Source organism: Pezoporus flaviventris, unplaced genomic scaffold, assembly GCF_033815535.1.
Source record: "Pezoporus flaviventris isolate CSIRO_AGI_PZ_B2104156 unplaced genomic scaffold, CSIRO_AGI_Pfla_v1 ptg000030l, whole genome shotgun sequence".
In the NCBI taxonomy this organism is placed as follows: Eukaryota; Metazoa; Chordata; class Aves; order Psittaciformes; family Psittacidae; genus Pezoporus; species Pezoporus flaviventris.
In genome coordinates this window covers 6024042-6050796 of record NW_026892578.1, presented here as the reverse complement: position 1 = coordinate 6050796, position 26755 = coordinate 6024042, and the positions used below count along the sequence as shown (strand labels likewise).

General features: G+C 42.0%; 1 protein-coding gene across 2 annotated transcripts in view; it reads left to right on the top strand.

Annotated features, from left to right (window-relative positions):
* Nucleotides 1-24114, top strand: part of LOC133272558 (interleukin-5 receptor subunit alpha-like) — a 31624-nt gene extending 7510 nt beyond the window's left edge. Inside the window, exons 2-11 of one of the 2 annotated variants that reach the window (XM_061459799.1) lie at nucleotides 705-905; nucleotides 1257-1411; nucleotides 1546-1693; nucleotides 2230-2338; nucleotides 2424-2608; nucleotides 4205-4341; nucleotides 14888-15032; nucleotides 21201-21288; nucleotides 22819-22912; nucleotides 23413-24114. In XM_061459799.1, the coding sequence (XP_061315783.1) occupies nucleotides 803-905; nucleotides 1257-1411; nucleotides 1546-1693; nucleotides 2230-2338; nucleotides 2424-2608; nucleotides 4205-4341; nucleotides 14888-15032; nucleotides 21201-21288; nucleotides 22819-22912; nucleotides 23413-23535 (1287 nt within the window). In that variant the 5' untranslated portion in view covers nucleotides 705-802 and the 3' untranslated portion in view covers nucleotides 23536-24114. The remainder of the gene's footprint in view (nucleotides 1-704; nucleotides 906-1256; nucleotides 1412-1545; nucleotides 1694-2229; nucleotides 2339-2423; nucleotides 2609-4204; nucleotides 4342-14887; nucleotides 15033-21200; nucleotides 21289-22818; nucleotides 22913-23412) is intronic. The other variant, XM_061459800.1, reaches the window with a different exon arrangement.
* The last annotated feature ends 2641 nt before the right edge of the window (nucleotides 24115-26755 follow it).

Sequence of the window (26755 nt, the reverse complement as noted above, 5' to 3'; positions counted from 1 at the left end):
ACTGAAAAAAAATCAGAGCCAAGATAACTTAGTTAGTTGTGAGTGAAAGATCCCAAACACAGAGGCATATTAATTCTGCAAAGAATTCAGAAGCCTGAGAAGTTGTTTCATGGTGAAGCAGCCTTTGAAGGAATATTCAGGGATCAGAGATACCGCAATTATGTCTTTCTAAAACCAGCTTTGATCAGAGTGGAATATGTTTGTTCACTGTATCCCAAACTTAGCAAACACATGATATACTCTTGCTGATACTTGCTTTTGCAAATGACAGAATTCATTTCAGGCTGTTTTGATTCATATCTTCCTAAAGCAGATGCCTAAACCAGGTAACACGATTCACAACCTAGAACTGACAGTCATTCTACTGACACTAAGGGCTGGATATATGGATACAGCTGCTGGGTTTGTATCTAGCCACAGTTATGTCAAGTAGCTGCTACCCAAACTGCCTGCTTTCAGTATCAGTTGTGTCATTTCTGTGGTCTTGATTTGCAATCTAAGCAGTAATTCCAAAACTAGCTTGGTATGGCACACATGTTCTTTTTTGCCGTGACACCCAATTAAAGAGTGGGTTTAAATAAAAAATCCCAGGTATAAAAGGCACCAAACAACAAGACCTGTTAAATATATGTAATTTTATATTTATTTCTTATACCTGGGACATCACTTAAGTAGTTAAGTGACTGTTTCATATTATTTCACAGGTGCAAAATGAAAACATGATGTTCTAACTGCTTTTTCAACCAAACTTGGAAGTATAGAGTCTCAGTTTCTGCAGACAGTGTGGCACGAAGAGTGTGCTATGGCACATGTTACAGTCATTCCCATCATGCTGATAATAACCTTTTTCCAGTGTAAGACACTGTTTTCCAGTAGCCTGGCAAGTGAACAACAAGGTGTAGGAGGTAAGTAAAATATCAAATAACAGTTCATCCTACACTAGCCATCCCAGGTATCTGAACTTGTTACCAAAGCACTTTCTATAGCCCATAAAGAGAAATGGAGACCTCTGTTAGGAGGGGTGTCCAAGACAAGTAAAAGTGAATGGCCTAACATTTTGAGAGCTGCAAATAACTAAACATGAATGTCATTGCTGAAGTGAGTCATATCCAGCAGAACTGAAAAACCACCTGCTCATTGTAAGAACAGAGCTCCTGGGAGAGCTACTGAGTGTGCAAGCCTTACTGAGAGCCAAATCCTTTGCGTACACAGTGGTGGGACCTTTCTTCTTCTATGCAATATCGTTGTAATTGCAGATGCACCTGAGCTACATAACACTGTGTGGATTTCCAAGCATGAGCCTGCAGTCATTCTGTCTTGGAACAATAACCTGACAAAAGAAGAAACTGAGAAGTATACTGTGAAGTATATTTTGAGTTACAAATTCTTCAATACCACTCACGAGAATGAAGTAAGTTGTTCAATGGTTACACATAGTTTGAAGTGAAATCATGTATTACTTCATTCAGTAGACAAATTTGCATAATTTCCTTTTCAATACTTAGTACTGTCTACTTTCATGCAATTCCTTCTTTCTTCTCTTAGGAAAGACTGCAAAAGAAGAAAAAGAGAATAAACCTTAACTTACACTCTGGTTTTAATGCTAAAGTCAAAACACAACTTTTTGCAAAAGAAACAGATGATGTAATTAAGGAGAGTGGCTGGACAGCATTTACTTACAAGGCACCTCCAGGTCAGCTGTTTCCTCCATGTTGTTAAGACATCATGATAGTGTTTGCTGTTGCTTGGAGACATAATTTCCAAAAGCTTATTATTCCACTTTTACTTTGGTATGGATTTGTTAAGAATATGACACATAACTTCTTGGAATATTGCAGAATTATTTCCTTTATTAGACAAGTTCAGATTCAGAAAACTCCAGCTCTGTTGAGCAAGCTGTTGAAAAGACCCAAAAACTCTTTCATTTTCCCTCGAAACTCATGTCTTGAAGATTGCCTTCCGTATCACCCAGTTTCAGGAAATCTTGAAAGAGCAGTTTTTTTAATCTACTTCTTTGGGTTAATTTTTCATTAAGTGGGTTAGTAAGGCTTTTGTTGTTAGTAGCAGGTGTACTGCCATTGTCCAAAAAGCAGAATGACCTATTTGTTCCCACCTCCCACTTATTCACACTTCTAAAAATAAGGCTATATAATGGGTTTGTAAGGGCATCCATCATGGTATTATGTAAAATAAATGTCAGTCTTTTTACTCCTTTTTTTTTTGTTGCAGTGTATATTCAGAATTTTTCATGCATCATATATAACATTTCTTTTTTCAATTGCACCTGGTATATTAAAGCAGAAGCTCCTGAAGATATACAGATCTTTTTTTCATACAGGTAAGAGTTTTGTGCAAAACAAGTATGAAATCATGGTTTTGCAGCTAAGACCTTGATTTACAGGACTTATATTTCCTTCTCACAGACACATAGGAAAAGATTTTGATTGCCAGCAATATATAAAAAATGCAAGGAAGAAAAATATTGGCTGCCATATGAAAGAAATATATTTCCAGCCATCAAGAAAAATCAATTTAAACATAACTGTAAGAGGTATGAAGAATAATTCAAGATTGTCTTATTACAAAATTTTTACACCTCAGACAATAGGTAAGTATTGCCTATTATTACCTATTATGAAAAGTTAATTCATTGGTTATTTCATTGGTCTGAAAAGGAAAGAAATACCCTCCCTCTCCCCCCAACCTGCCTTTCCTGAAAAACCTGTATCTTTCCACTCCAGCACTCCAGTTACAGGAGGCATCCCAAGTCTGTATGGTGGCAGTGTTGTCATAGCCCTTCAGGCCTGAACACACTGCTACCTCCTCTTGCTTGTTTCCCATGCACCATACATTGGCATAAAGACAAAGATCATTGATCAAAGAGACAAGGGAAGAAGGGGAAGGGAAAACAAAATTTAAAATGGAAACCCCAATGTGGCATACACCACCTGTGGAATGCCACAGCTTCATGCAGCTGCAGCCACTGGAGCAAGCACAATGGCTTCATGGACCAGCAGTGCTGCCACTCACCCTGCCTGTGTCTCTCTGTCTTTCCCCTCTGGCATCACATGGCAGAAATGTCAGCCCCAGACCTCGCTGACCCTCTCTACAGAGACTTGCTGTGCACTTCTGCCTCTGCTGGGAGGGCTTTTTCAGAAAACTCCAACAGTGGTTCCTCCCTGCAATGTAGTGGAAGCCAGAGAGGGCTCAGGCTGCTTGAGTATTCCAGCACACTAGAGTACTATGATCACTGCCCTAACACTCACCATGCTAGAAAGTAACTATAGACTTGCTTATCTAAACCAGAAACTAAAATACTGGGAACTCATATGTTCTTTGCTTCCAACCGTACCCCTTGTCCCTCTTTAAAAAAACCCATTGCCATCACACTCCTTGCATTTCTACGTTCATGGTGAACATAGTGACAGGAGGGGGACTTTTTGTTTACTCGTTTACATGTCCTAGGCACATCTTTCTTCCTCTGTAGCAAGTACTTGTGTGCTCATTTACAAGAGAGAAAGTTTTCTTAAGCATCTGTGGCAAGCGTCATACATCAAACATATATACTGCCAGGAATCTGTATCCCTTCAGTAACCCCCCAGTGAGAGATGAAATTAATTCTCTTTCAAAGTTATACTATCAGGCTTATGGGCAGACTTGGAGTATCCGACAAGAAATATGTATCCTACATGGCAGGGAGCCTGAAGCAGCTCGGAGGTCTCCTTGCTACCCATACAGACTCTGGAGAGTGAAATCAAAGGGCTTGCTTCTCCTGTCCACTCCTACTACCTTCCCTAGAAAGATACATACAATCATAGAATCACAGAATAAATTAGGTTGGAAGAGACCTTTAAGATCATCAAGTCCAGGCATTACCCCAGCACTGCTAAGTCCACCAGTAAACCATGTCACTAAGGGTCTCATCTACATGTTTTTAGAACACTTCCAGGGATGGTGATTCCACCTCTTCCTGGGCATGAAACAAACCCCTGTAATTTTCTTTATTTTGGCTCAGAAATGGATGCTACTTAGTGAACAGCACTTTTAAGGAAAATGAGTCACTGAATGACTCCTTTGGGTGTGAAAAACTCCAAAATAGTCAGCTGAGTATTTTAAGGACTAACGCACAGTGTTTGTTTTGCATAAGCATAAATATGAGAAAGAGCATGTGTTCCAGAAGGTCTCTCTGTGTGTTTTTTTTCAGAGAAACTGAACCCGCCTATCAACATCTCAGTTTCCCTTGAAAACAGAAGTATTCAAATTCACTGGAAACCCCCGCCTACAATTGGTTCTGCAAGTAGCAAGTGTTTTTTGTATGAAGTGAAAATAACAGATCGTAAGGTAATAATATTTTAACTATAATAATGCACTTAAACTGCATAACTGCCATAAAAATTGGGCATCATTTGAATTCAATGGAGTTAAAAGTCAAAGAAACTTTAAAGAAATCCCAAGGTCTTTCATAAATAATCCAACTTTCCTTGTTTTTCTGGTCAAAAATGGAAAATCAACACGCTTTCTGAAATTTTTCAGAGTCATGCTTGCATTGAAGTGGCTTGGTTGTTTTTTTCCTTTTCATCTTGAATTTGAATTCTACATTAGTATTTCATAGATTATTGACTTTTATAGAAAATGGAGTACTGATAAAAAGAAAAGTTTAGCAGCTAGTTTGATAATAGTTTTTTAGGGGAAAAAAAGGACATTGTAATTATTTCTACATGCATCACTAAAAGAATCACACCTGCTTTTCGCATACATTATACATATTTAAAAATCTTTATGGTGTATCAGCATCTTCTTTTAGATTTACCAGTAAGAAATAGAACTGTGTTATAGTTTAGGTTATTCCATATGGTGACTAAATAACACCTGGCATTACTTAGTGGCAGTTTTAAACTACCTGTAAATAAGAGCTGAAAAGTTTTCATGCAGATTCTTATTTGAACCACAAAAGTACAAACCTAAGCACTTAATTCAGAATATGGTAAGTATGAAATTCAGGTGTGCATTGGAATGTGAATTTCCTAAAGATTCGGAAACCTAATTACTCAGGTTTATATGGTAGTTTTCATTCAAGCTGTCTTTGAAGCTCTGTGTTTGATTAAGAACCTAAATCTCTGCTAACACACAGTCTGCTATCTGCAGTCAGTGCACAGTACTCTAACAATAAAAAGCTTATCTAAACTGGCTACAAACACTTAAAAGACAATGAAACTCTGAAAGAGCATATAAATAAATTGATATGTATCCACCCTTTGTTAGACATGGTAGAAAGGAGAAGTGTAATGGGAAAGACACAATATTGATCACATAAAGTTATCTGTCTTTATAAATTACAGCAGGATTTATTAATTCAGATGCAGTACTAACAGCGCTAGGCAGCTTCCAGAGCAGAGCTGGCATTTCCTATGCTCTGTCATTGCAACACACAGAAAAGGAGCTCAAGGTCTGTATTCGGACATGTCAAAGCTTCCCAGTCCTTTTGGGGATTTTCCAGGAGACAGACAGGTAGCCTTCTTCTAGGTCATCTCTGCAGCTAATTATCATTCCCTAAACCATTCCTAACTCTAATACTTAAAAATCCATGCCAGAGACATCCCAGGCCTTGTCCTTTTCTATTCACAAAGCTCCTAAGTGCTAAAGGCAGTGAGCAGAGGGATCAAGGGAGGCTCATGCTAGATCTTTGGTATCCTGTTCATGTAAGGGTGCCTGCTAAGTGAGGGGATTTTAAGGCAGACTTGAGGAGAATCAGTATCAAAGCTGACAATGATTAAAATGGTAATTACCTATCCCAGAAGAAGAAAGGGGAGGAGGCAATGTTAAGGAAGAAAACTGCAGCAGTATTACAGAGCAATATGTCCTGGGTTCAGCAGTAGCAGTCATGTTTTTTCCTTTGTGTTAACTGGTGCAGTGCTGTGTTTTGACTTCTAGTTTTGAGAACAGCGTTGGTGAAGCCGATGTTTTCGGTTGTTGCTAAGTGATGTTTACCCTGACCAAGGACTTTGTGAGGCTCATGCTCTGCCAGGGAGGAGGGGAAGCTGTGAGGAAGCAGAGACGGGGCGCCTGACCCGGGCTAGCCGGGGAGGTATTCCATACCACAGCACGTCATGCCCGGGGTGGGGGGTAACTGGGAGTTGCCCGGAAGGACAGGGGCTTCCGGGTGGAACTCGTTTTCTTGGCCGGTGGTATCGTATTCTCTTCCCTTGTTATTTTCCCTTATCATTGTTTTAGCTGATAGTAGCGGTGGTGATTTGTTGCTGGACTGTTCTTGTCTCAACCCGTAGGAGTTGCACTCTCTCGATCCTCCTCCCCGTTCCTCCGGGAGCGGGGAAGGGGAGAGCCCCGGTGCAGGGAGGGGGGGGAGACGAACACGGACCTTGATTGTTGTCAGCTTGGCACCACTCACTGGGAGTGAGTGAACAAGTTACCTGACTGGGTTTAAACCATGACAGTTCTTTTTGGCGCCCAACGTGGGGCTCGAGGGGTTGAGATAAGAACAGATCTGACTGGATTGATAGTCACTCGTCACAATGCTGATTTATTGGCTCTCAAGGTTTTTCCTCTTGATCTCACAGTTTCAGTATACCATATCTTACGTCCATCCGGTATTGGCTGTATTAGTGTTTTTCAAGTGTGGGGCTTGGGCTAAGGTTTTTATCCCATTGTACTTTATGGTAATGACTTGTAATACAATAGAATCATTGATCATGAAACTGATCTGGTTTATGTTCCCAGTGTGGTCACCACCTTTATACTTTGGGAGGTATATGATGGAGGTGCTTAGCAATTACACATCTTTTTTCTCCTTCTCAGGTGCTCAACCTGTGAAGGAGACATCCTTTTACCCTCCTAGTCGTCCCCCCAGACCATTTACATTTGAGAGTTTTGAATTTTTTAAATGGCCTTTTAATGCTCTTGAGACTTGTTTGCTGATGGTGATGGGAATCACCATGCTAACACGCATACAGAGTGTGTTTTGCCCACTACTGATTTCAAGAGTTAAGCAGATTCAGGTTTGGGTCTTGTCTGGGGTCAAACGACGATGTAGGAGGGCCGAGAGACTTTCCCAGAGGCTGGACAGCCATGAGTGGCAGGGTGTGTGGGATAGTATGGGCAAGTATCTAGGTCAGTGGGCCCCTCCAGTATTTTGGAATTTCACTACCGAACAACTGCAAAATCCAGAAGAATTAGTAAAACACTTAAATGAGGTGTGTGGTCATTCTGGCCATACCAGAGATGGACAAATCACGGCAACGTGCTGGGGCTTGGCCTATGCTTACAGGGCCTTGTTCAACACTATTCAGCACCTTCAAAAGGAAAAGAATGTCGGCGGATTTGAGGGCAAAGTGACAGTCGCTACTCAAACTTTGGCTGCAATGAACTGCGCAGCTACCCCAGTGGCAAGTACAGCAGCTGCTCAAACTTCAACTGCAACAGACAGCGCGGTTACCCCAGCTCCAAGCACGGTAGCTACACCACCCCCAGCAACAAGTACAGTCGCTACTCAAACCACAGTGATAATCACTGCAGCCAAACCAGAGGACCAATTCGTACCAATATCAGTTGCCCCTGTACGCAAGAGAACAAGCAAAAAGGAGGCAAAAAGGGTGAAGCGAGATGAAGAACCAATGAATTCACCACCCGGTCCAGAATCTGATCAGGAGTCATCCTCACATGACGAAGAAGAAGAAGAAGTAACTTCTCGACCTCGGACCTCAACCGAGCTGCGGAATATGCGAAAAGATTTTACCCGTCAACCAGGGGAGCACATCATCACCTGGTTACTCCGATGCTGGGACAATGGGGCCGATGGTCACGAACTAGAAGGTACAGAAGCCAAGCAGCTGGGATCACTTGCTAGAGAAGGGGGAATTGACAAAGCAATTGCAAGAGAGAAAAAGTCCCTCAGCCTTTGGAGGAGGCTCTTGGCAGCTGTGAAAGAAAGGTTTCCGTACAAGGACGATGTTACGAGTCGTTCGGCCAAGTGGACTACTATAGACAAAGGCATCCAGTCTCTGAGGGAATCGGCCATCGTAGAGATGATCTATCACATCAAGCCGAATAACGGGGATACACCTATAGATCCAGATGAAGTTGAATGTACACGACCCATGTGGCGAAAACTTACACGGAATGCACCGTCATCATATGCCCATTCATTGGCAACAGTGACCTGGAATGACATAGTACCACTAACAGTGGATGAAATGGTTCATAAACTCCGAGAGTTCGAAGACAATCTCACTCCTTCCATCATCTCAGCTGTGAAAAAACTGTCCCAGGACCTCGACAAATTGAGGGACGATGTATCTGATTTATCCAGCTCCTCACGTGTACCAACACGCGTCTCAGCTATTAACAAAAGACGTCCTATTGTTCAAGAGAGGAGATACAGAAGGTATACGCCACGGGGTACCCTATGGTTTTACCTGCTGGATCACGGAGAAGACATGACAAAGTGGGATGGAAAACCTACTTCAGCTTTGGAGGAACGGGTGAGTGAACTGAAGAGGGGAGCAAGGGCCAAGACTGATCGTCCCATGAGAGCTACGGCTTCAGTCTCTGGTGAGCAGTTTCCCAGATGGAGTGGAAGAGCTGATTTTACTCCAGCTCCTGTGATAACGAAGAATAATCCCTTTCAACACGACTTAAGTGTCCAATGCTGTGACGACCATTAGAGGGGCCCTGCCTCCAGCCAGGTGGAGGTAGGGGACAATCGGATTTACTGGACTGTGTGGATCAGATGGCCTGGCACATCAGTCCCACAGAAGTATAAGGCTCTAGTAGATACCGGTGCACAGTGTACCCTGATGCCATCAAGCTGTCAAGGGGTGGAACCCATCTATATTTCTGGAGTAACAGGAGGATCCCAAGAGTTGACTGTGCTGGAGGCTGAAATCAGCCTGACTGGGAGGGAGTGGCAAAAGCACCCTATTGTGACTGGTCCAGAGGCTCCATGCATCCTCGGCATAGACTACCTCAAGAGAGGGTACTTCAAAGACCCAAAAGGGTACCGGTGGGCTTTTGGTATTGCTGCTTTGGAGACTGAGGAAATTGAGCAGCTGTCCACCTTCCACCTTGCCTGGTCTCTCAGAAGATCCCTCTGCTGTGGGGTTGCTGAAAGTTGAAGAACAACAAGTGCCAATTGCGACCACAACAGTGCACCGGCGGCAATATCGCACCAACCGAGACTCCCTGATTCCCATCCATCAGCTGATCCGTAGACTGGAGAGTCAGGGGGTGATCAGCAGGACCCGCTCACCCTTCAATAGCCCCATATGGCCAGTGCGAAAGTCTAATGGAGAATGGAGACTAACAGTAGACTATCGTGGCCTGAATGAAGTCACACCACCATTGAGTGCTGCCGTACCGGACATGCTAGAACTTCAGTATGAACTAGAGTCAAAAGCAGCCAAGTGGTATGCCACGATTGATATTGCCAATGCATTTTTCTCCATTCCTTTGGCAGCAGAGTGCAGGCCCCAGTTTGCTTTTACTTGGAGGGGTGTCCAGTTCACTTGGAACCGACTGCCCCAGGGGTGGAAACACAGCCCTACCATTTGCCATGGACTGATCCAGACTGCACTGGAACAGGGGCAAGCTCCAGAACACCTGCAATACATTGATGACATTATTGTGTGGGGCGATACAGCGGAAGAAGTCTTTGAGAAAGGGAGGAAAATAATCCAAATCCTGCTGAAAGCCGGTTTTGCCATAAAACGGAGTAAGGTCAAGGGACCTGCACAGGAGATTCAATTTTTGGGAATAAAATGGCAAGATGGACATAGACAGATCCCCACAGATGTGATCAACAAGATAACAGCAATGTCTCCACCAACTAATAAGAAAGAAACGCAAGCTTTCTTGGGTGCAGTGGGGTTCTGGAGAATGCACATCCCAAATTACAGTTCGATTGTAAGCCCTCTCTATCATGTGACCCGGAAGAAGAATGATTTTAAATGGGGCCCTGAGCAGCAACAAGCCTTTGAGCAAATTAAACGCGAGATAGTTCATGCAGTAGCCCTTGGACCAGTCCGAACCGGACCAGATGTAAAAAATGTGCTGTACACTGCAGCTGGGGAGAACGGTCCTACCTGGAGCCTCTGGCAGAAAGCTCCAGGGGAGACTCGAGGTCGACCCCTCGGCTTTTGGAGTCGGGGATACAAAGGATCTGAGGCCAGCTATACCCCAACTGAGAAAGAGATACTGGCAGCCTATGAAGGGGTTCGAGCTGCTTCGGAAGTGATTGGCACTGAAGCACAGCTCCTCCTGGCACCCCGGCTGCCCGTGCTGGGCTGGATGTTCAAAGGCAGGGTCTCCTCTACACGTCATGCAACTGATGCTACATGGAGTAAATGGGCTGCACTAATTACACAACGAACTCGAATAGGAAATCCCAGTCGTCCAGGCATTCTAGAAGTCATCATGGACTGGCCAGAGGGCAAAGATTTCGGAATGTCACCAGAGGAGGAGGTGGTGCGTGCTGAAGAGGCCCCACCATATAATAAACTGTCAGAAAGTGAAAAGCAGTATGCCTTGTTTACTGATGGCTCTTGCCGTATTGTGGGAAAGCATCGGAGATGGAAGGCAGCTGTATGGAGTCCTGGACGACAAGTTGCAGAAACTGCTGAAGGAGAGGGTGAATCGAGTCAATTTGCCGAGGTGAAAGCCATCCAGCTGGCCCTGGACATTGCTGAACGAGAAAAGTGGCCAGTACTTTATCTCTATACTGACTCATGGATGGTGGCAAATGCCCTGTGGGGGTGGTTGAAGCAATGGAAGCAGAGCAACTGGCAACGCAGAGGTAAACCCATCTGGGCTGCTGCACTGTGGAAAGATATTGCTGCCCGGGTGCAGAATCTGGTGGTGAAGGTACGTCATGTAGATGCCCATGTACCCAAGAGTCGGGCCACTGAGGAACACCAGAACAACCAACAAGTGGATAAAGCGGCTAAGATTGAAGTGGCTCAGATGGACTTAGATTGGCAACATAAAGGTGAATTATTTTTGGCCCGGTGGGCCCATGACACTTCAGGCCATCAGGGCAGAGATGCAACATATAGATGGGCCCGTGACCGAGGGGTGGACTTAACAATGGACACTATTGCCCAGGTTATTCATGAGTGTGAAACATGTGCTGCAATTAAACAAGCCAAGCGGTTAAAGCCTCTTTGGTATGGAGGACGATGGTTGAAGTATAAATATGGGGAGGCCTGGCAGATTGACTATATCACACTGCCACCAACCCGCCAAGGCAAGCGCCATGTGCTTACCATGGTGGAAGCAACCACCGGGTGGCTGGAAACATACGCTGTGCCCCATGCCACTGCCCGGAACACCATCCTGGGCCTTGAGAAACAGATTTTGTGGCGACACGGCACCCCAGAGAGAATTGAGTCAGACAATGGGACTCATTTCCGGAATAACCTTATAGATATTTGGGCCAAAGAGCATGGCATTGAGTGGGTATATCACATCCCCTACCACGCACCAGCCTCTGGGAAAATCGAACGGTACAATGGGCTGTTAAAAACTACACTGAGAGCGATGGGTGGGGGAACTTTCAAGCATTGGGATACACATTTACCAAAGGCCACCTGGTTGGTCAACACCAGAGGATCTGCCAACAGGGCTGGCCCAGCCCAGTCAGAACTTTTACATATTGTAGAGGGGGACAGAGTTCCCGTGGTGCATATGAAGAATTTGCTGGGGAAGACAGTCTGGGTTATTCCTGCTTCAGGTAAAGGCAAACCCACTCGTGGGATTGCTTTTGCTCAGGGACCTGGATATACTTGGTGGGTAATGCGGGAAGATGGGGAAGTCCGATGTATACCTCAAGGGGATTTGATATTAGGGGAAAACAGCCAATGAACTCAATTGTATGCTGTTGCCTGCTGTGTAATGCTTTTATAGCCCATCAACTAGATGTCTCCAGGTCACCAGCGACTGGCCCTGACTTCCCTCCAGCCATCATCCCAACAGAGAATGAACTTGGAACATCATGGACCGAATGGACTCGGCAGCATTATAGGGATTGGTCCATGCACTAAGAAAATGATTTTTTTTCCTCTTGGTCTGTATGTATATGGATGTATATATGTGGGAGAGCGATGGTGTATTGAAAATGTGGGATCTGAGCACGACGTGAATGGTATGGAATAAGGGGTGGATAATGTCCTGGGTTCAGCAGTAGCAGTCATGTTTTTTCCTTTGTGTTAACTGGTGCAGTGCTGTGTTTTGACTTCTAGTTTTGAGAACAGCGTTGGTGAAGCCGATGTTTTCGGTTGTTGCTAAGTGATGTTTACCCTGACCAAGGACTTTGTGAGGCTCATGCTCTGCCAGGGAGGAGGGGAAGCTGTGAGGAAGCAGAGACGGGGCGCCTGACCCGGGCTAGCCGGGGAGGTATTCCATACCACAGCACGTCATGCCCGGGGTGGGGGGTAACTGGGAGTTGCCCGGAAGGACAGGGGCTTCCGGGTGGAACTCGTTTTCTTGGCCGGTGGTATCGTATTCTCTTCCCTTGTTATTTTCCCTTATCATTGTTTTAGCTGATAGTAGCGGTGGTGATTTGTTGCTGGACTGTTCTTGTCTCAACCCGTAGGAGTTGCACTCTCTCGATCCTCCTCCCCGTTCCTCCGGGAGCGGGGAAGGGGAGAGCCCCGGTGCAGGGAGGGGGGGGAGACGAACACGGACCTTGATTGTTGTCAGCTTGGCACCACTCACTGGGAGTGAGTGAACAAGTTACCTGACTGGGTTTAAACCACGACACAATATTACAGGAGACACAGGAGGGGGAAGCATGAAGCAAGCTTGAGATTCTGTTTCCTGATCAAAACAATGTCTTAATATCTGTCACAGAGACTTAATGAGTTGAGCTATTAGGGAATTCATAAGAAGGCTTATTGGCATTTGCTGCAGAACAAGTAAGAGTATAATGATTAAGGTTGATTGTTTATTTATTTATTCTGAATACCCAAAGAGATGACTTGCTGAATACTTATCAGCACAAATAATAATACTGTGATACAGACTGATAAATCTTAAAAGTAGGGAGTTAAATCTGCAGGTGACTGAAAGCTAGGAAGGGTTGGCAAGCATAAAGATTAGAATTTGAAATATTGGGTAAGTCTGAAATCAACAAGCCAAAATTCAGTAATAAGAAAAATCCTATGATTAGGAAGTAGAGGTCAGATGTGTCAAAGCAAAATATAGAATTAACGTACAGGCAGCAAGAGAGAAGAAAAAATGTCTGTGGTTTACACCAAACCACCAACTGGTTCGATCATTCCATGTGTTATTACACAAAGGTCAAATTACTCAGATTTATATGACAGATATGTCACATGTAAGATGTACGTTGTGACTAATTTGACCTTCTAGATACTGAGTTTCATCTGAAGTTTCAAACTGTGCTTTGGGCATCACCACAACATATAAATATGCTGGGAAGAAGTTTGAGAGAACATCAGTGAGAGTTCTAGGAATGGAAGACTGAGGGACATGTTCTAGTGTAAGCGAGTGTAACTTGTGTTAACAGCCTTCTGGTAAATAAAAGAGTACAGGGATCAGACTTACCCATGCCACCTTATGAGTAGGATAAAAAATGACTGACTAAACTCAAAGCAAGGAAAAAGTAGGCTAAAAGTCAGGAAAAGTATCCTAATAGCAAGAAGTGCCTACCACAGAAACAGGTTTCTGAGGCTGCTTGGGGATGGATCTCTATAGAGTTATGGACAATAGATTAGACATCCTCCACAAATGTTCTGGACAGATGTGACTGAAAGTTGCTGCACAAGAAGGTGGTCTACGTAATTTCATAAGAAGCCTTTGAGTCTTGCATTTTGGAAATTTCCTATGATGATATAAGCTTATTACTGGCTCTTTAGGAAGAGATTTTCAGACACAGCTCTTGGTTAGCACTCAACCCTTGTAGTAATTTCCAGTTTGCTTTTGAAATCCCAAGGATTTTCCCCCATTTTTACTTACTTCTGAAAACAGCATGTGAACTTTTGGACCTATGTTTGGCACCAGCTCTGTAAAGGCCTTAAAGAGCATGAAGGAAGAGAAAGAAATGGCATAATACACAGGATCAAATCCACACTACACTGGTCAGTGTGAGGAGAGCAGAACATCCCTTTTTCTTAAAGTTGGACTTATGATACTACCTCACCATGCTTTCTTAACACCCAAGATGCAAAGATTCTGGGATCCTCTGTGTCTGAGATGAATACTTTCTAATTCTCTGCAGCTTCCTAGCATTGTTTTTAATTTTTATGAGCAGGAGTTTTCTGCTTTCTTATTTGTTCCTTCTTAAATTCTTAGCATTACTTATTTACAGAAGTTAGCTACAGTTTTCAAAAGTGATGAATGATTCAAAGATCCCTCTGTTTTAAACTCTGGCACTTCTTGTGTGGACTTGATCTTTTGAAGTGTCATGCTTTCTTTTGTAGGCACAATTAAAGATATTTGAAAGTAGTCACAAAATTAGTGGATATACCTCACCAACAGTCAGCTGAAAAATGCAAGATTTTATTCTATTGGACAAGCAGGTATAGCAAACTACCCACACCAAACCTTGAAACCTGCAATTTCGTAGTTACTGTATTTGTCCTACATTTGGTGTAGTAAAAAATGAAATTCTTACTGTCCTACTATAGCTGATAAGTCCTTCCATCTTATCAGTTCCAGGCTTTCTTCCATTTCAGTCCTGAGTTTTAACACATGGCAGGTAAGAGACAGATTGTGTCTGGATGTGAACACCTGTTCTGAAAATCTCTTCCTACTAGATTAGAGATGTAAATAATAGTATTTGACATCCCTAGATTTATATCTGTCTGATTTGCAATGAAAAATCACCTAAAATAATCCCCTAAACCTATCTTGAAAGATTGTAAATGTCACTGGAGAGAAATACGAGTATCCGTTTCATAAACCAGCAAGAAAATGTGCAGCACAAGTAAGGGTAAAGAAAGAGAAATGCATAAGAAACAAGATTTGGAGTGAATGGAGTGAACCAGTGCTTATTGATCATGGTAAGTTATCATGTATTTATTGTTCATAAGCCTTATCATTAGATATGTTATGATCCATATCATTCAACATATTTATTATTGCACGTGTTTTCTCCTTGATGTATTATTGTATCATAGCAGTACCTAGAGATCCATGTCATGCACCAGGCTCACACAGCTCTAGGTGCTTTAGGAAAAGGCAGTCTTTTGTCTAATGACTTGTACTTCCTTGATCTTAAGGCACTCTTGCACATGGCTTTTCTCCTGAAGTAAATTGCTTCTAACTCTTGGCAGCCTTTAGAAAACAATAATGGTCAGCCAATGAAAAGCTCTGAACACTGCCCTGACTGCCCTGCTAGGGACAGCCCGAGCATCCCTATAGATACTTTTACCTGGAGTTAGTAAGACAAGAAATTCACAGAAGTCATACTATTCACCAAATCACATGGTCCTTAAGGACTAAATCTAACATTTCTTTTAGTATATCAGGGGAGTAATTTCTTATCTGAAGAGGTAGGAAATGGTTTAACTCTCATTTAAATTAATGTATATGCTCTGGCACCTGCAGCTCACTTCAGCACAAACAAAATAAGAGCCTTGCAATACTTTTCCTTCACCTCCTATGACTAGATTTCAACATTCATGTACTAACAAGGAAAACTTGTGCTTCTTGTGATGACAAAAATGCCTCCACATGCAGCGGCTTCCTGATGTCAGGTGATGTCAGACTAGCTAAAAGGGAGGTAGTGTAACGGAGGGGTGCTATATTTATGGAGAGAAACTAATGCACAGGTTTGCCTCTGCAGGTTGACATGCAAAAGTAATAATAATAATAAAAAAATACAATACTATTGATAGTGAAACAGAACAAGACAAATATATTTACTTAATGTAACAGACTGTGTTTTGGAATATGTCTTTGTGATCTGTTGAGCTTCAAGTACATATTTATCTGAAGACACACGAAATAAATGGCCAGACATTACTGTTTTTTGCAATGGATTGAAAGTAAATTCAGTTATTGGGTTTATACATTGTCTGCCTACTTTACCAGGTGCCTCACTGCATCCCAATAGTCTGCTCAGCTGCCACCTATATTGCCCCAGATTCATTCATCTAATTTCAAAAACATTTCATTTGTGAAGTGCTTGGAGAGAGAAACCTAGTTATTTCGTATGTCCACTGTGGGGAAGGAGAGAACACGTTTCAGGCCATCAGAGACTTGAAGTGCCCTTTGGAGATGCTTCTTTCTTCTCACTGAAGATAGGGATTGCCTAGCATGGTAGCATGGCCAGCAGAGGGGTCTGCCTAGTGTGATATATAGACAGTGGAGGGGAGAAAAATTAGAAGGGCTTTTACTGGTGGGGGAATGTAGATTTACTTGCTTCCTGCCAGCCTCTCACCAGAAGAAGGAAATGAAGTTAAACAACCACCTGTCCTGGTTCCAGCCTAGCAAACCTTCTCAGCAGCTGTAATTGTCCTTCAACTGTTTTCTAACACTGCTGCTTTCCCAGCTTCTGCTACAGCTATTGCAGAGGTTGAACAATCACAGCATGTTTCCCGCACTTCAGAAACAGTTTATGGTCAACAAGACCACCATTGCATACAAGCTGTAATATCCTCATGTGTTCAGTGCAGAGTGTTGATTTACCCCTGGAGCGTACTGCATATATGCCAAGTTCACATGACACAGCCATGTCCCTTCTTCCTTCTGTGCTCAGAGACAAACAGTAACTTTTATAAAATGAAGCTATGAGTATATTACATGGAGCAGTCACATGCTTGGGAAAACCTCTTTAAATATCTCCCATGTCTAGAGAAAGTTTTCTACCCATTTTAGTTTCTATTCCATCGAAACTATATTCTTTCTGCTAATTGGGAACATGTAAAAGTGGACATTATGAACTGTATTTTAATATTGCCTAGATTTAAAAAAACCCTGGTATTAGTAGTATAATTCATGATAACTACATGAAAGTCACATACCTAATTTCATAGATACAGTGAATTGAAAGAATTGAATCTTTTTGTGGAATAACATGAAAGGAAAAAACATCCGTTTGTTATTTTTATTTTGGAATGTGTTAATTCTTCTGCTGAAAGTCTTGAAGGAGTGTGGAATGACCTGCTTTTTGTTTGCTTCTACATGACATTCCAGTGTTTCATCTAGGATATGTGCTATATTTTTTTAAGAATGGATTTTGAAGAGGCATTTCAGCCTCCAATTAAACAAGCTGAAACATCAAAATGAAATAACATAATTCAAAACATAACTAAAATATTTGTTCTGAAATGTTCCTTTGACATGAAAAGAATTTGTTAATTTTCTCATGGGAAACACATTCACTTTCCATTGGAATTAGCATATGTCCTTGAAAAAAAAACATAATTTAAACTGAACTGATCTCTTCAGTATAGAAACTTTCTGCTAAAAAAGAAAAGTTTAATCAGCTTTATTCATTTATAGAAACTTGAAATAATTGGTCTAATTTTTAGAGCTGCTGAGCATTCATAGATCTCTTTGAAGTTAAGGGTAGTTCAGAGGTGTTCTGCATTTTTGCAAACCAAGCCACTTGTTTTGATTTCAAAGTACTGTTATCTGTGACTGAGTTGAACCATTTACATCTGAAAAGAAGCTCCCCCCTCCCCCCCCCCCCCCCAATTGGTCTACCTGAAAGAATTTGCATGCTGCTTCTTCTTCCTTCTTTTCCAAAATGCATGAAGTAAGAAAGCAAGAAAAACAAACCTCTTTGTGGTTCAGTTGATGCAAAGACCACTGCTTCCTCTTTCGGGTGTGTACGTGACATGGGGTTAGCAGAATGACGCAGAACAAAAGGTTTTCTACTACCCAGTCCAGATATTGTTCAGAATATGTTTTCTGAGCCTTAATCTCAAAAGACAAGAAGGGGAAAACTCCCTTTTGATCTTAAAGTGAATAAAGCATAGTTTTGTATTTTAGCAGAATGCACAGGCTATTATACTCAGTATTGTCTAGAAGTTTGTGAGTTTTTTCTTGGTTTCATATGAAATTTGTGGAAATTTGTAATATCCTTGGTTTAAGCTAGAGATGGGTTCAAACTAGGAACTTTTTCAAATTCTTTTATTCTTTGAATTTTATCTAGACTGATCCTAAAACCACTGTTTAACTGGCCTTAGACTATTAACATTTTAAGAGCTGTTCCTTCCTGTTTTTCTTCAAAGTGCTCAGTTCAAAATAATCCAAGCTCACTGTAGTTCTAAAGCTAGGTACTAAACAGACAAATAAAGTTGCCAAAAATATCTGTTTGAGTCAGCTGAAGACACTGATATTTTGGTATTTTGAGTATTTCTGCAGGAAGGAATGCAAGGTACAGAGCAGTAGTATTTGTTGAACAATATAAAAATGTATTGCTATCTTTTCCTTAGGACTATGCCTAGCAGCATTAAAAAAGGTAAATATAATGAAAACCAAATGTTACTTTTTTGGTCAAAGAGAATATTTTTTTTTGACAGAAAGCTTTTATTTTTGTTTTGCCTTAAACCTGTTACAGCTGTGAAGGGGTGCTCACGGGGCCTCATGATGCATGGAGGTGGGAAGTGGCAACAGCAAGAATCCAGAAGCAGCTGGAGTAGCAGCAAGAGTGTCTATAGCATATAGAGAGAGGAATCAGGGCTGGATGGAAGTACGCAGTGGCAGGACAGGCCATGGCCAGCGTATGAGAGCAGAAAAGACAGGCCTGACAGGCGGGGAGGGGGAGTTGCCCTTTATGTTAGGGATAGGCTGGAGAGTATGGAACTCTGTCTGGGGACAGGTGAGCAGTCCACAGAGAGTTTGTGGGTCAGGGTTAAAGGGAATATAGCTATGGGAGACATTACTGTGGGGATCTGTTACAGACCGCCTGATCAAGGAGAACCTGCGGATGAAGCACTCTATAGACAGATAGGAAAAGCCTCACGCTCGCAGGCCCTTGTCCTCATGGGGGACTTCAACCATCCTGACATCTGTTGGAAGGACAGTACGGCCCGGCACAAGCAATCCAGGAGGCTCCTCGAGTGTGTAGAAGACAACTTCCTTCTGCAAGTAATAGAGGAGCCGACAAGGAAAGGTGCCATGCTTGACCTCATGCTTACCAACAGGGAAGGGCTCGTTGGAAATGTGACACTCCAGGGCAGCCTTGGATGCAGCGATCATGAGATGGTTGAATTTGAGATCCTCAGGAAAGTGAGAAGAGCGTGCAGCAAGCTCACTGCCCTGGACTTCAAAAGAGCAGACTTTGGTCTCTTCAGAAACCTGCTTAGTAAGGTTCCATGGGACACAGCCCTAGAGGGCAGGGGGGCCCGAGACTGTTGGTTGATATTCAAGGATCACCTGCTACAAGCTCAGGAGTGTTGCATCCCAACTAGAAGGAAGTGCAGCAGGAGGGTCAGGAGACCTCCCTGGATGGATAAGGAGCTGCTGAGGAAAATTCAAATGAAAAAAGAGGCTTATAATAAGTGGAAGCAAGGACAGGCGGCATGGGAAGAGTACAGGGATGTTGTCTGGGAAGCTAGGGACCAGGTTAGGAAAGCTAAGGCCCAGTTAGAATTACACTTGGCTAGGGATGTGAAAGATAATGGGAAGGGATGCTATAGGCACGCTAAGGCACATGAAAATCAACAAGGTGCTTGGTGTCAGCCAGCATGGCTTCACTAAGGGGAAATCCTGCCTGACCAATTTGGTGGCCTTCTATGATGGGGCTACAGAACTGATGGACGGGGTAGAGCAGCTGATGTTATCTACCTGGACTTGTGTAAAACGTTCGACACTGTCCCACATGACATCCTTGTCTCTAAATTGGAGAGACATCAATTTGATGGATGGACCACTCAGTGGATAAAGAACTGGCTGGGTGGCCGCACACAAGGAGCTGTGGTCAATGGCTCAATGTCCGGCTGGAGACCAGTAGCGGGTGGTGTCCCTCAGGGATCAGTGCTGGGACCGGTCTTGTTCAACATTTTGTTGCTGACATGGACTGTGGGATTGAGTGCATCCTCAGCAAGTTTGCCGATGACACCAAGCTGTGTGGTTCGGTTAATACCCTGGAGGGAAGGAATGCCATCCAGAGGGACGCTGACACGCTTGTGAGGTGGGCTGATGCTAACCTCATGAAGTTTAACCATGCCAAGTGCAAGGTCCTACAGCTGGGTCGGAGCAATCCCAGGCACAGCTACAGGTTGGGCAGAGAAGAGATTCAGAGCAGGCCTGTGGAGAAGGACTTGGGGGTGCTGGTTGATGAGAGAATGAACATGAGTCGGCTTCAGTGTGCGCTTGCAGCCAGAAATCCAACCGTATCCTGGGCTGCATCAAAAGCAGCGTGACCAGCAGGTTGAAGGAGGTGATCCTGCCCCTCTACTCTGCTCTCGTGAGACCTCACTTGGAGTATTGTGTGCAGTTCTGGTGTCCTCAACATAAAAAGGACATGGAACTGTTGGAACAAGTCCAGAGGAGGGCCACGAGGATGATCAGGGGGCTGGAGCACCTCCCGTATGAAGACAGGCTGAGGAAGTTGGGTCTGTTCAGCCTGGAGAAGAGAAGGCTGCATGGAGACCTCATAGCAGCCTTCCAGTATCTGAAGGGGGCCTATAGGGATGCTGGGGAGGGACTGTTCATTAGGGAGTGTAGTGATAGGACAAGGGGTAACGGGTTAAAACTTAAACAGGGGAAGTTTAGATTGGATATAAGAAGGAAATTCTTTCCTGTTAGGGTGGTGAGGCACTGGAATGGGTTGTCCAGGGAGGTTGTGAATGCTCCATCCCTGGCAGTGTTCAAGACCAGGCTGGACGAGGCCTTAGGTGATACGGTTTAGCGTGAGGTGTCCCTGCCCATGGCAGGGGGGTTGGAACTAGATGATCTTAAGGTCCTTTCCAACCCTAACTATTCTATGATTCTATGATTAAATCCAGGGAAAGGAAGGGATGGAGTCTCCTGGAGCACAGGAAGCAAGGGAAAGTGCTGGATGAAAACAGCAGCAAGGCTGAGGGCTACAAGGAAGAAGGAACAGTGCTGAAGTAAGAAGCCCCTCGCTCCCCTGAAAAAGCTCCAGAAAATGTTTCTTTCAATCAGTGGAGGTTCAGGAATAGCACAATAGTTATCAGTCAATATATAATTAACCCATTTATGAACTACACTTCCCCACATCATTATTAACATTACCTTTGCCTCTTTTTAAGAGAAGACAGTGGACGTCATTCTGCTAAGCCTCACATTGTTTTGTCTCCTGATTTTCCTTGGAGGTCTGCTGATACGTGCATGTAGAAGGTAGTGTATGTTTTTGGAAGGTACTATAAATTTCTGGTGAAAGAGAGCTCCTGGTGAGGGCAAACAAACTCTAAAATGGATTAAAGTCAACCACAGACCTTCTCAGATAAATTATGTTTACAAGAAGCGTGTAACAGTGCATTTCCAACTGATGTTCTGACAAAAGGGTTCTAGGTGTTAAGATATAGTTTAAGATACTGAACCCCATCGCTGTCATCTCACAGCTCCCATCCTTGGGGCTTCAGTCTCGCACCCTACTCTCAGATGACTTTCTGTGCATTTCTGTAAATGATATTCTTTCATCCTACTTTACTGCTCTCTCTCTACCCTCCATGTGGCTTCACACCATGTTTTTGCATGTCCTGCCTTCAGGGCCACCAACATTAACAATGCCAAAGATGAACTGCATTTGCCCTGTTGACCAGTTTTGTTTCATAATTATTACCTACAGCAGTCTTTTACTGCAAGCTGGACAGTTTACAAGAAAGAAAAGAGGGAAGTCATGCTGATAGATTGAATTTGCTTTTCTGTACTATTAGCACAGCAAAATAATAGTAATGATCCTACACCCACCAACAATTAATGCAATCTACTTCCTCCATGCCACTAAACCTTTCCTACTGACATGGCAGAGAAAGCTTTCTTGAACTGAAAATTAAACTTGTTCAGGATAGGATGATAAATTAAGATGCCTTAATATTTGAAGGGTGCAGTATGGCATGGCCTCTGTTAAAAGTAAATTAATTATTTAATTAATGACTCAATATTATTTCTGATTAAGATAAAAGAAGTTATCATGTGCTCTATCTTTCAGTAAACAAAGACTCAAGGAAATATAGATCTAAAAGAACTAATAATGAAATACAGAATAAAATGTTTCCCCTGTGGCAAACAAAACATCATTAAAAGTCATCTGCATCTAAACATAAACCAATATTCTGGTCAAATAATGAGGAGTGACTCTAACCTCCAGAGAGCGATTCAGCTGATAGGTATTTTTGGTGTAAAATTTACATAGTACTCAAACCAAACAGATAATCCTTTGTGTTGAATCAAAAAGTTTTCATGGTTCTGTGCAAACACCGCTCACTCTCAAACCTTAATTCTGCTAGACTTCAGCAAATGAGTTTAAAGATATTTCTGATCCTATGCCTGCTCCCTGTCATCTGATTTTTTTTTTTTCTTTTTATCACACTTCACAGGTAATATTTTTAACAATGAAAACGACATATAGGAGTGATTTTTTTTACCTATAGAAATAGTAGTAGCATGTAACAAGCTCTCACTTTGCTTGGAAAACAAATGTCTGTGCATATTCATACTGTTCTTTTAAATCTCTAGCAGGCTAAAAAACAGGCTGAAGAAGACTGGGAAAAATGTTGAGCAAAATGTCTGCAGTGAAACAAAATAGGGTAGAATGGCTTTAGAAATGGCAGATACCTGTTTATTGGTGTATCTATTACAAAGCAATATTGACCGAGCTGTTCTTCAGACAATTAATAGTTTCATGTCTGTACCACTCTCTTGTAGGTATCAATGCCTGGAAGTTATAACCATGCCTGTTCCTCATCCTTCAGATAATATCAAAACTTGGTTAGCTGCAGATGACACCACCAGGTACTGGGTAACACATATGGTATGATTTGTGATTGGAATGGGGCAATATTACGTTTGGAGCAGCAGGCTATTTCCATGAAACATTGAGGAAAAGGCATGCACAATGTTTGCAGTGAAATCAGAACAGAACAGAAAGCTTGCGGAGGTTACAGGACAATGAGAGAGGGTGGAGGAAATCTTCAAGGGAGTATAATCTCTAGCGTGTTTTAAAGTGCCTGTAAAAGTTAGACTATAACTTTGACATAAAACTTAGGTACATAGTCGTATCATCCTGGATGGTGACAAGCAACAAAATCAGTCCTCAAAACAGCTAGGCAAATTTGCCTGTGAGCAACTTTTAGATTGAGACAGTAACCCATATGATCTCTGTATTCTAGTTACATGACAGAATAAGTAATCTGTACTAATCCCTCATACACCAAATAAGCAGCATGCTTGTAAAAATATTCAGAATTTGTAACACCATTGAATACAGATGTTGTGCATAATGCAGTTTTTATCCAACAGAATCAAATGTCAGTGCAAAGGGAGATGTACTCAGATGCTACTATGGGAACACCAGAAGAGAACAGAGATGAGAACATTCAACAACAGAAATGTTTGAAGGAATCTGGATTAGAAGGTCTGTAGGGACAATAGACTTTTTTTATCTGCACGCAAGAGTTACCTTTCTATGAGGCGGAGAATATTCTATCAGACCTAAGCATGGCTGATATTGGAGTTTGTCTGAGCCTAGTAATTTGAAGTATTTTGAGCTCTGATGTTATGCAACTCAAAATGAGGTTTGGATCACAAAGGCAAAGCACTATCTTGCAGTTTGTCTCTAACTACTACTGATGTTCAGCCCTGTAAAATTACAACACCTCATACAATATGATCTAATATTCAGGTACACTTGAGTTAAAATGGAATTAGGCTTAGTGTTTCATAATGCTGCAATAACTTCCAAATATTGTCTGATAGATCAATGCCTTTGAAGACTGGCTATTCAAACAAATTTCATACTAGCTATTCAACATCTGGTTGAAGTGATTTTAAGAGATGGTGGAAGCAATGAATGTCTCTGGAAACAGCAGAGAAGCTCACAAAGGTTCTTTAAACTCTAAACAAAATCTGCTTTCTAAGGCACTGCTTTGTGTAAGCAGATATCAACCAGAAAGAAGAGTTGTGTGAAGATAAAAGGTCTTTTAATGCGATGGGCTTATTCTTTTGCAGCTAGCAAAAGAAAAAAAAAACAACCAACTTTAAACAAGGTAAAGAAAACAGTTTTTGGCTGTATTTTGATTGCTTAAGTAAGTATAACTCAGAGGAGTTAAAAGTTGAGAGCTCACCAAGATTTGCTATTTAATTTTCCTTGTCTTCCCTTGCCATTTCCATGAGGTGGGGAGCCATGCCAGTTCATTTTGAGGTACACAACCAGGACAGACTATTTTAACTTTTAGTTTAGACAGTATTTATTTTGCTACAAAATAAGGAATACAGGGCCTTAAATTTGCAAGGAACATGTTTCTGTAGACTTTTTTTAATATGTAGGAGGTACAAGTAAATGATGGACCTAATTGTCTGGACAGTTTGGAAACTACCTAAAAAATTCTTGCTCTCATTAACGGTAAAATTTCTCCATTTTTAAGATAATATTGGTTGAAGGAAGTATTTGATTACAACATCTTTAGTATTATTGAAAAGGACAATATAAAACTTTTGTTTGTGCTTCTGAAACATTCAGTTTACATTTCTGTGCAGAGTTTTAATTTACCTGAATATGCTTTTTTTTTGGTATAATGTCTCCCTCATCGCAGTGGAGAAGACTGCACTCTTTCTCCTTTAATATTAGGAATGGCTGGTAACATCTCAAGAGCTCAAGCTGGAAATGCCTGAACAACAAAGGGATTATAATTGAATTTGTTTGCCATAAGATCAAGTTCATGACCTCAGGAAAAAACAATCAACTTTTCTAGGTAGTGTTACCTTTACTGTTGCACTGTATTTTTTACAGAAGGTTAGGGTGGCCTTACTTTTGAACGTTGGTGCTCTTCTCTACATAGCTGTCAGCCTGAGGCCTACTCAAATCACCAGGGAGAAGGTGGATGGTAGATATCAGGTACTGAATAATGCTTCGGTATTGACAACTCCTGTAATGCCTCCTTCTCTGTCTTGAGTGCAGATGGGAAAACCCACAATCAACTCATTTTTCTCTTGTATGGTCAGACACTATCTCTATGGGTAGACAAGGCAGTTTTCCCATCAGCCATAATCCAAATCTTTTTTCTTGAGAAGGTAGGGAAGAATTAGTAGTTCAGTTGAAAGTCATTACAAGAAGCATATAGAAAACAAGTGTCATGAAAGTACAGGTTCCTTTCTTTGTGAGGATATAAAAGTGATATAACGAAACAATCAGAACATGTGTGAGCTAAGTGGGGTAGAGAAGTACCACACGTTGGCCAAATACATCTGGAATCCAGACTTCACTGATATTATAGTGAATATTATATTGTTCCTTAAAATATATTTTATAAACGTATAATTTATATAGCTTTGGCTTGCAATGCTTGAAGCCTAAAACCAGTGCCAGGATTTGAAATAAGCCAGAACCTATAGATTAAAATAATTTTATTATTTTACCTGAAAATAGAATAACTCTTTTAGATTAAAATTGCTTTGCTTAGCAGAAGTCTCAGTTTCAGTCAATACACATAGTTTGCTCACATGCATATGGCAACCAACAGAGACACACATTATAAAAAGAAATATCATAAGATCAGTTGTCTGGAAAATTAATCCTAAAGTGCAAATTTGATAATAAAAATATCAGTATCTGGACCCATCTAAGAAACGATTGATTTGTTTATTAAATGCTCTAATTTTTCCTTCAAATAAGAATATTATTATAAACCTATCTTAGATCTATTCTCCAATAGTGGATTTATGTGCAATACTTATGTAAAGAAATATAATTATCCAAAAGCAAAATTGTGCCATCCTCAGTGTAGCAATAAACATTTAAGCATATACATACTACTGCACCTGGGTCAAGTCAATCCCCAGTATCAATACAGCGTGGAGGATGAGTGGACTGAGAGCAGCTCTAAGGAGAAAGACCTGGAAGTGCTAATGGATGAAAAGCTGGATATGGGCTGGCATTGTCCATTTACGGTCCAGAAAGATGATTGTATCCTGGACTGCATCACAAGAAGCATGACCAGCAGATTGAAGGAGGTGATGCTCCCTCTCTACTCCATTCTCATCAGACTCCAGCTGGAGTATTGTGTTTAGTTCTGGTGTCTTCAGCACAGGAATGATGAAACTGTTGGAGTGAGTCCAGAGGAGGCCATAAACATGATCAGGGGGCTGGAGCACCATTCTGATGAAGAAAGGCTGAGCGAGTTTATTCAGCCCAAAGAAGACTCTGGAGAGACCTTCTAGCAGTCTCCTAGTACCTAAAGCGGGTTTATTAGAAAGACAGAGGGAGGCTTTTAAACAGGGCTTATAGTAATAGTACGAGTGGTGGTCTTGAGCTAAAAGAAGGTAGATTTAGACTAGATATAAGGAAGAAATTTTTTATGATAGGGGTGGTGAAACACTGGAACAGTTTTCCTAGAGATGTGGTAGATTCTCCATCCCTAGGAACATCCAAGATCAGGCTGGACAGGGCTCTGAACAATCTGATCTAGTCTGAGATGTCCCTGCTCTTTGCAGGGGAATTTGGACTAGATGACCTTTAAAGGTCGCTTCCAACCTAAACTGTTCTATGATTCTATAAAAACCTTAAACAGGTAATCTGGCTTGCTCCTGTGAATTTAAGCAGTTGCTTTCACTGTACCTGTGAACGGAGCTCCTGCGCATAAGATTT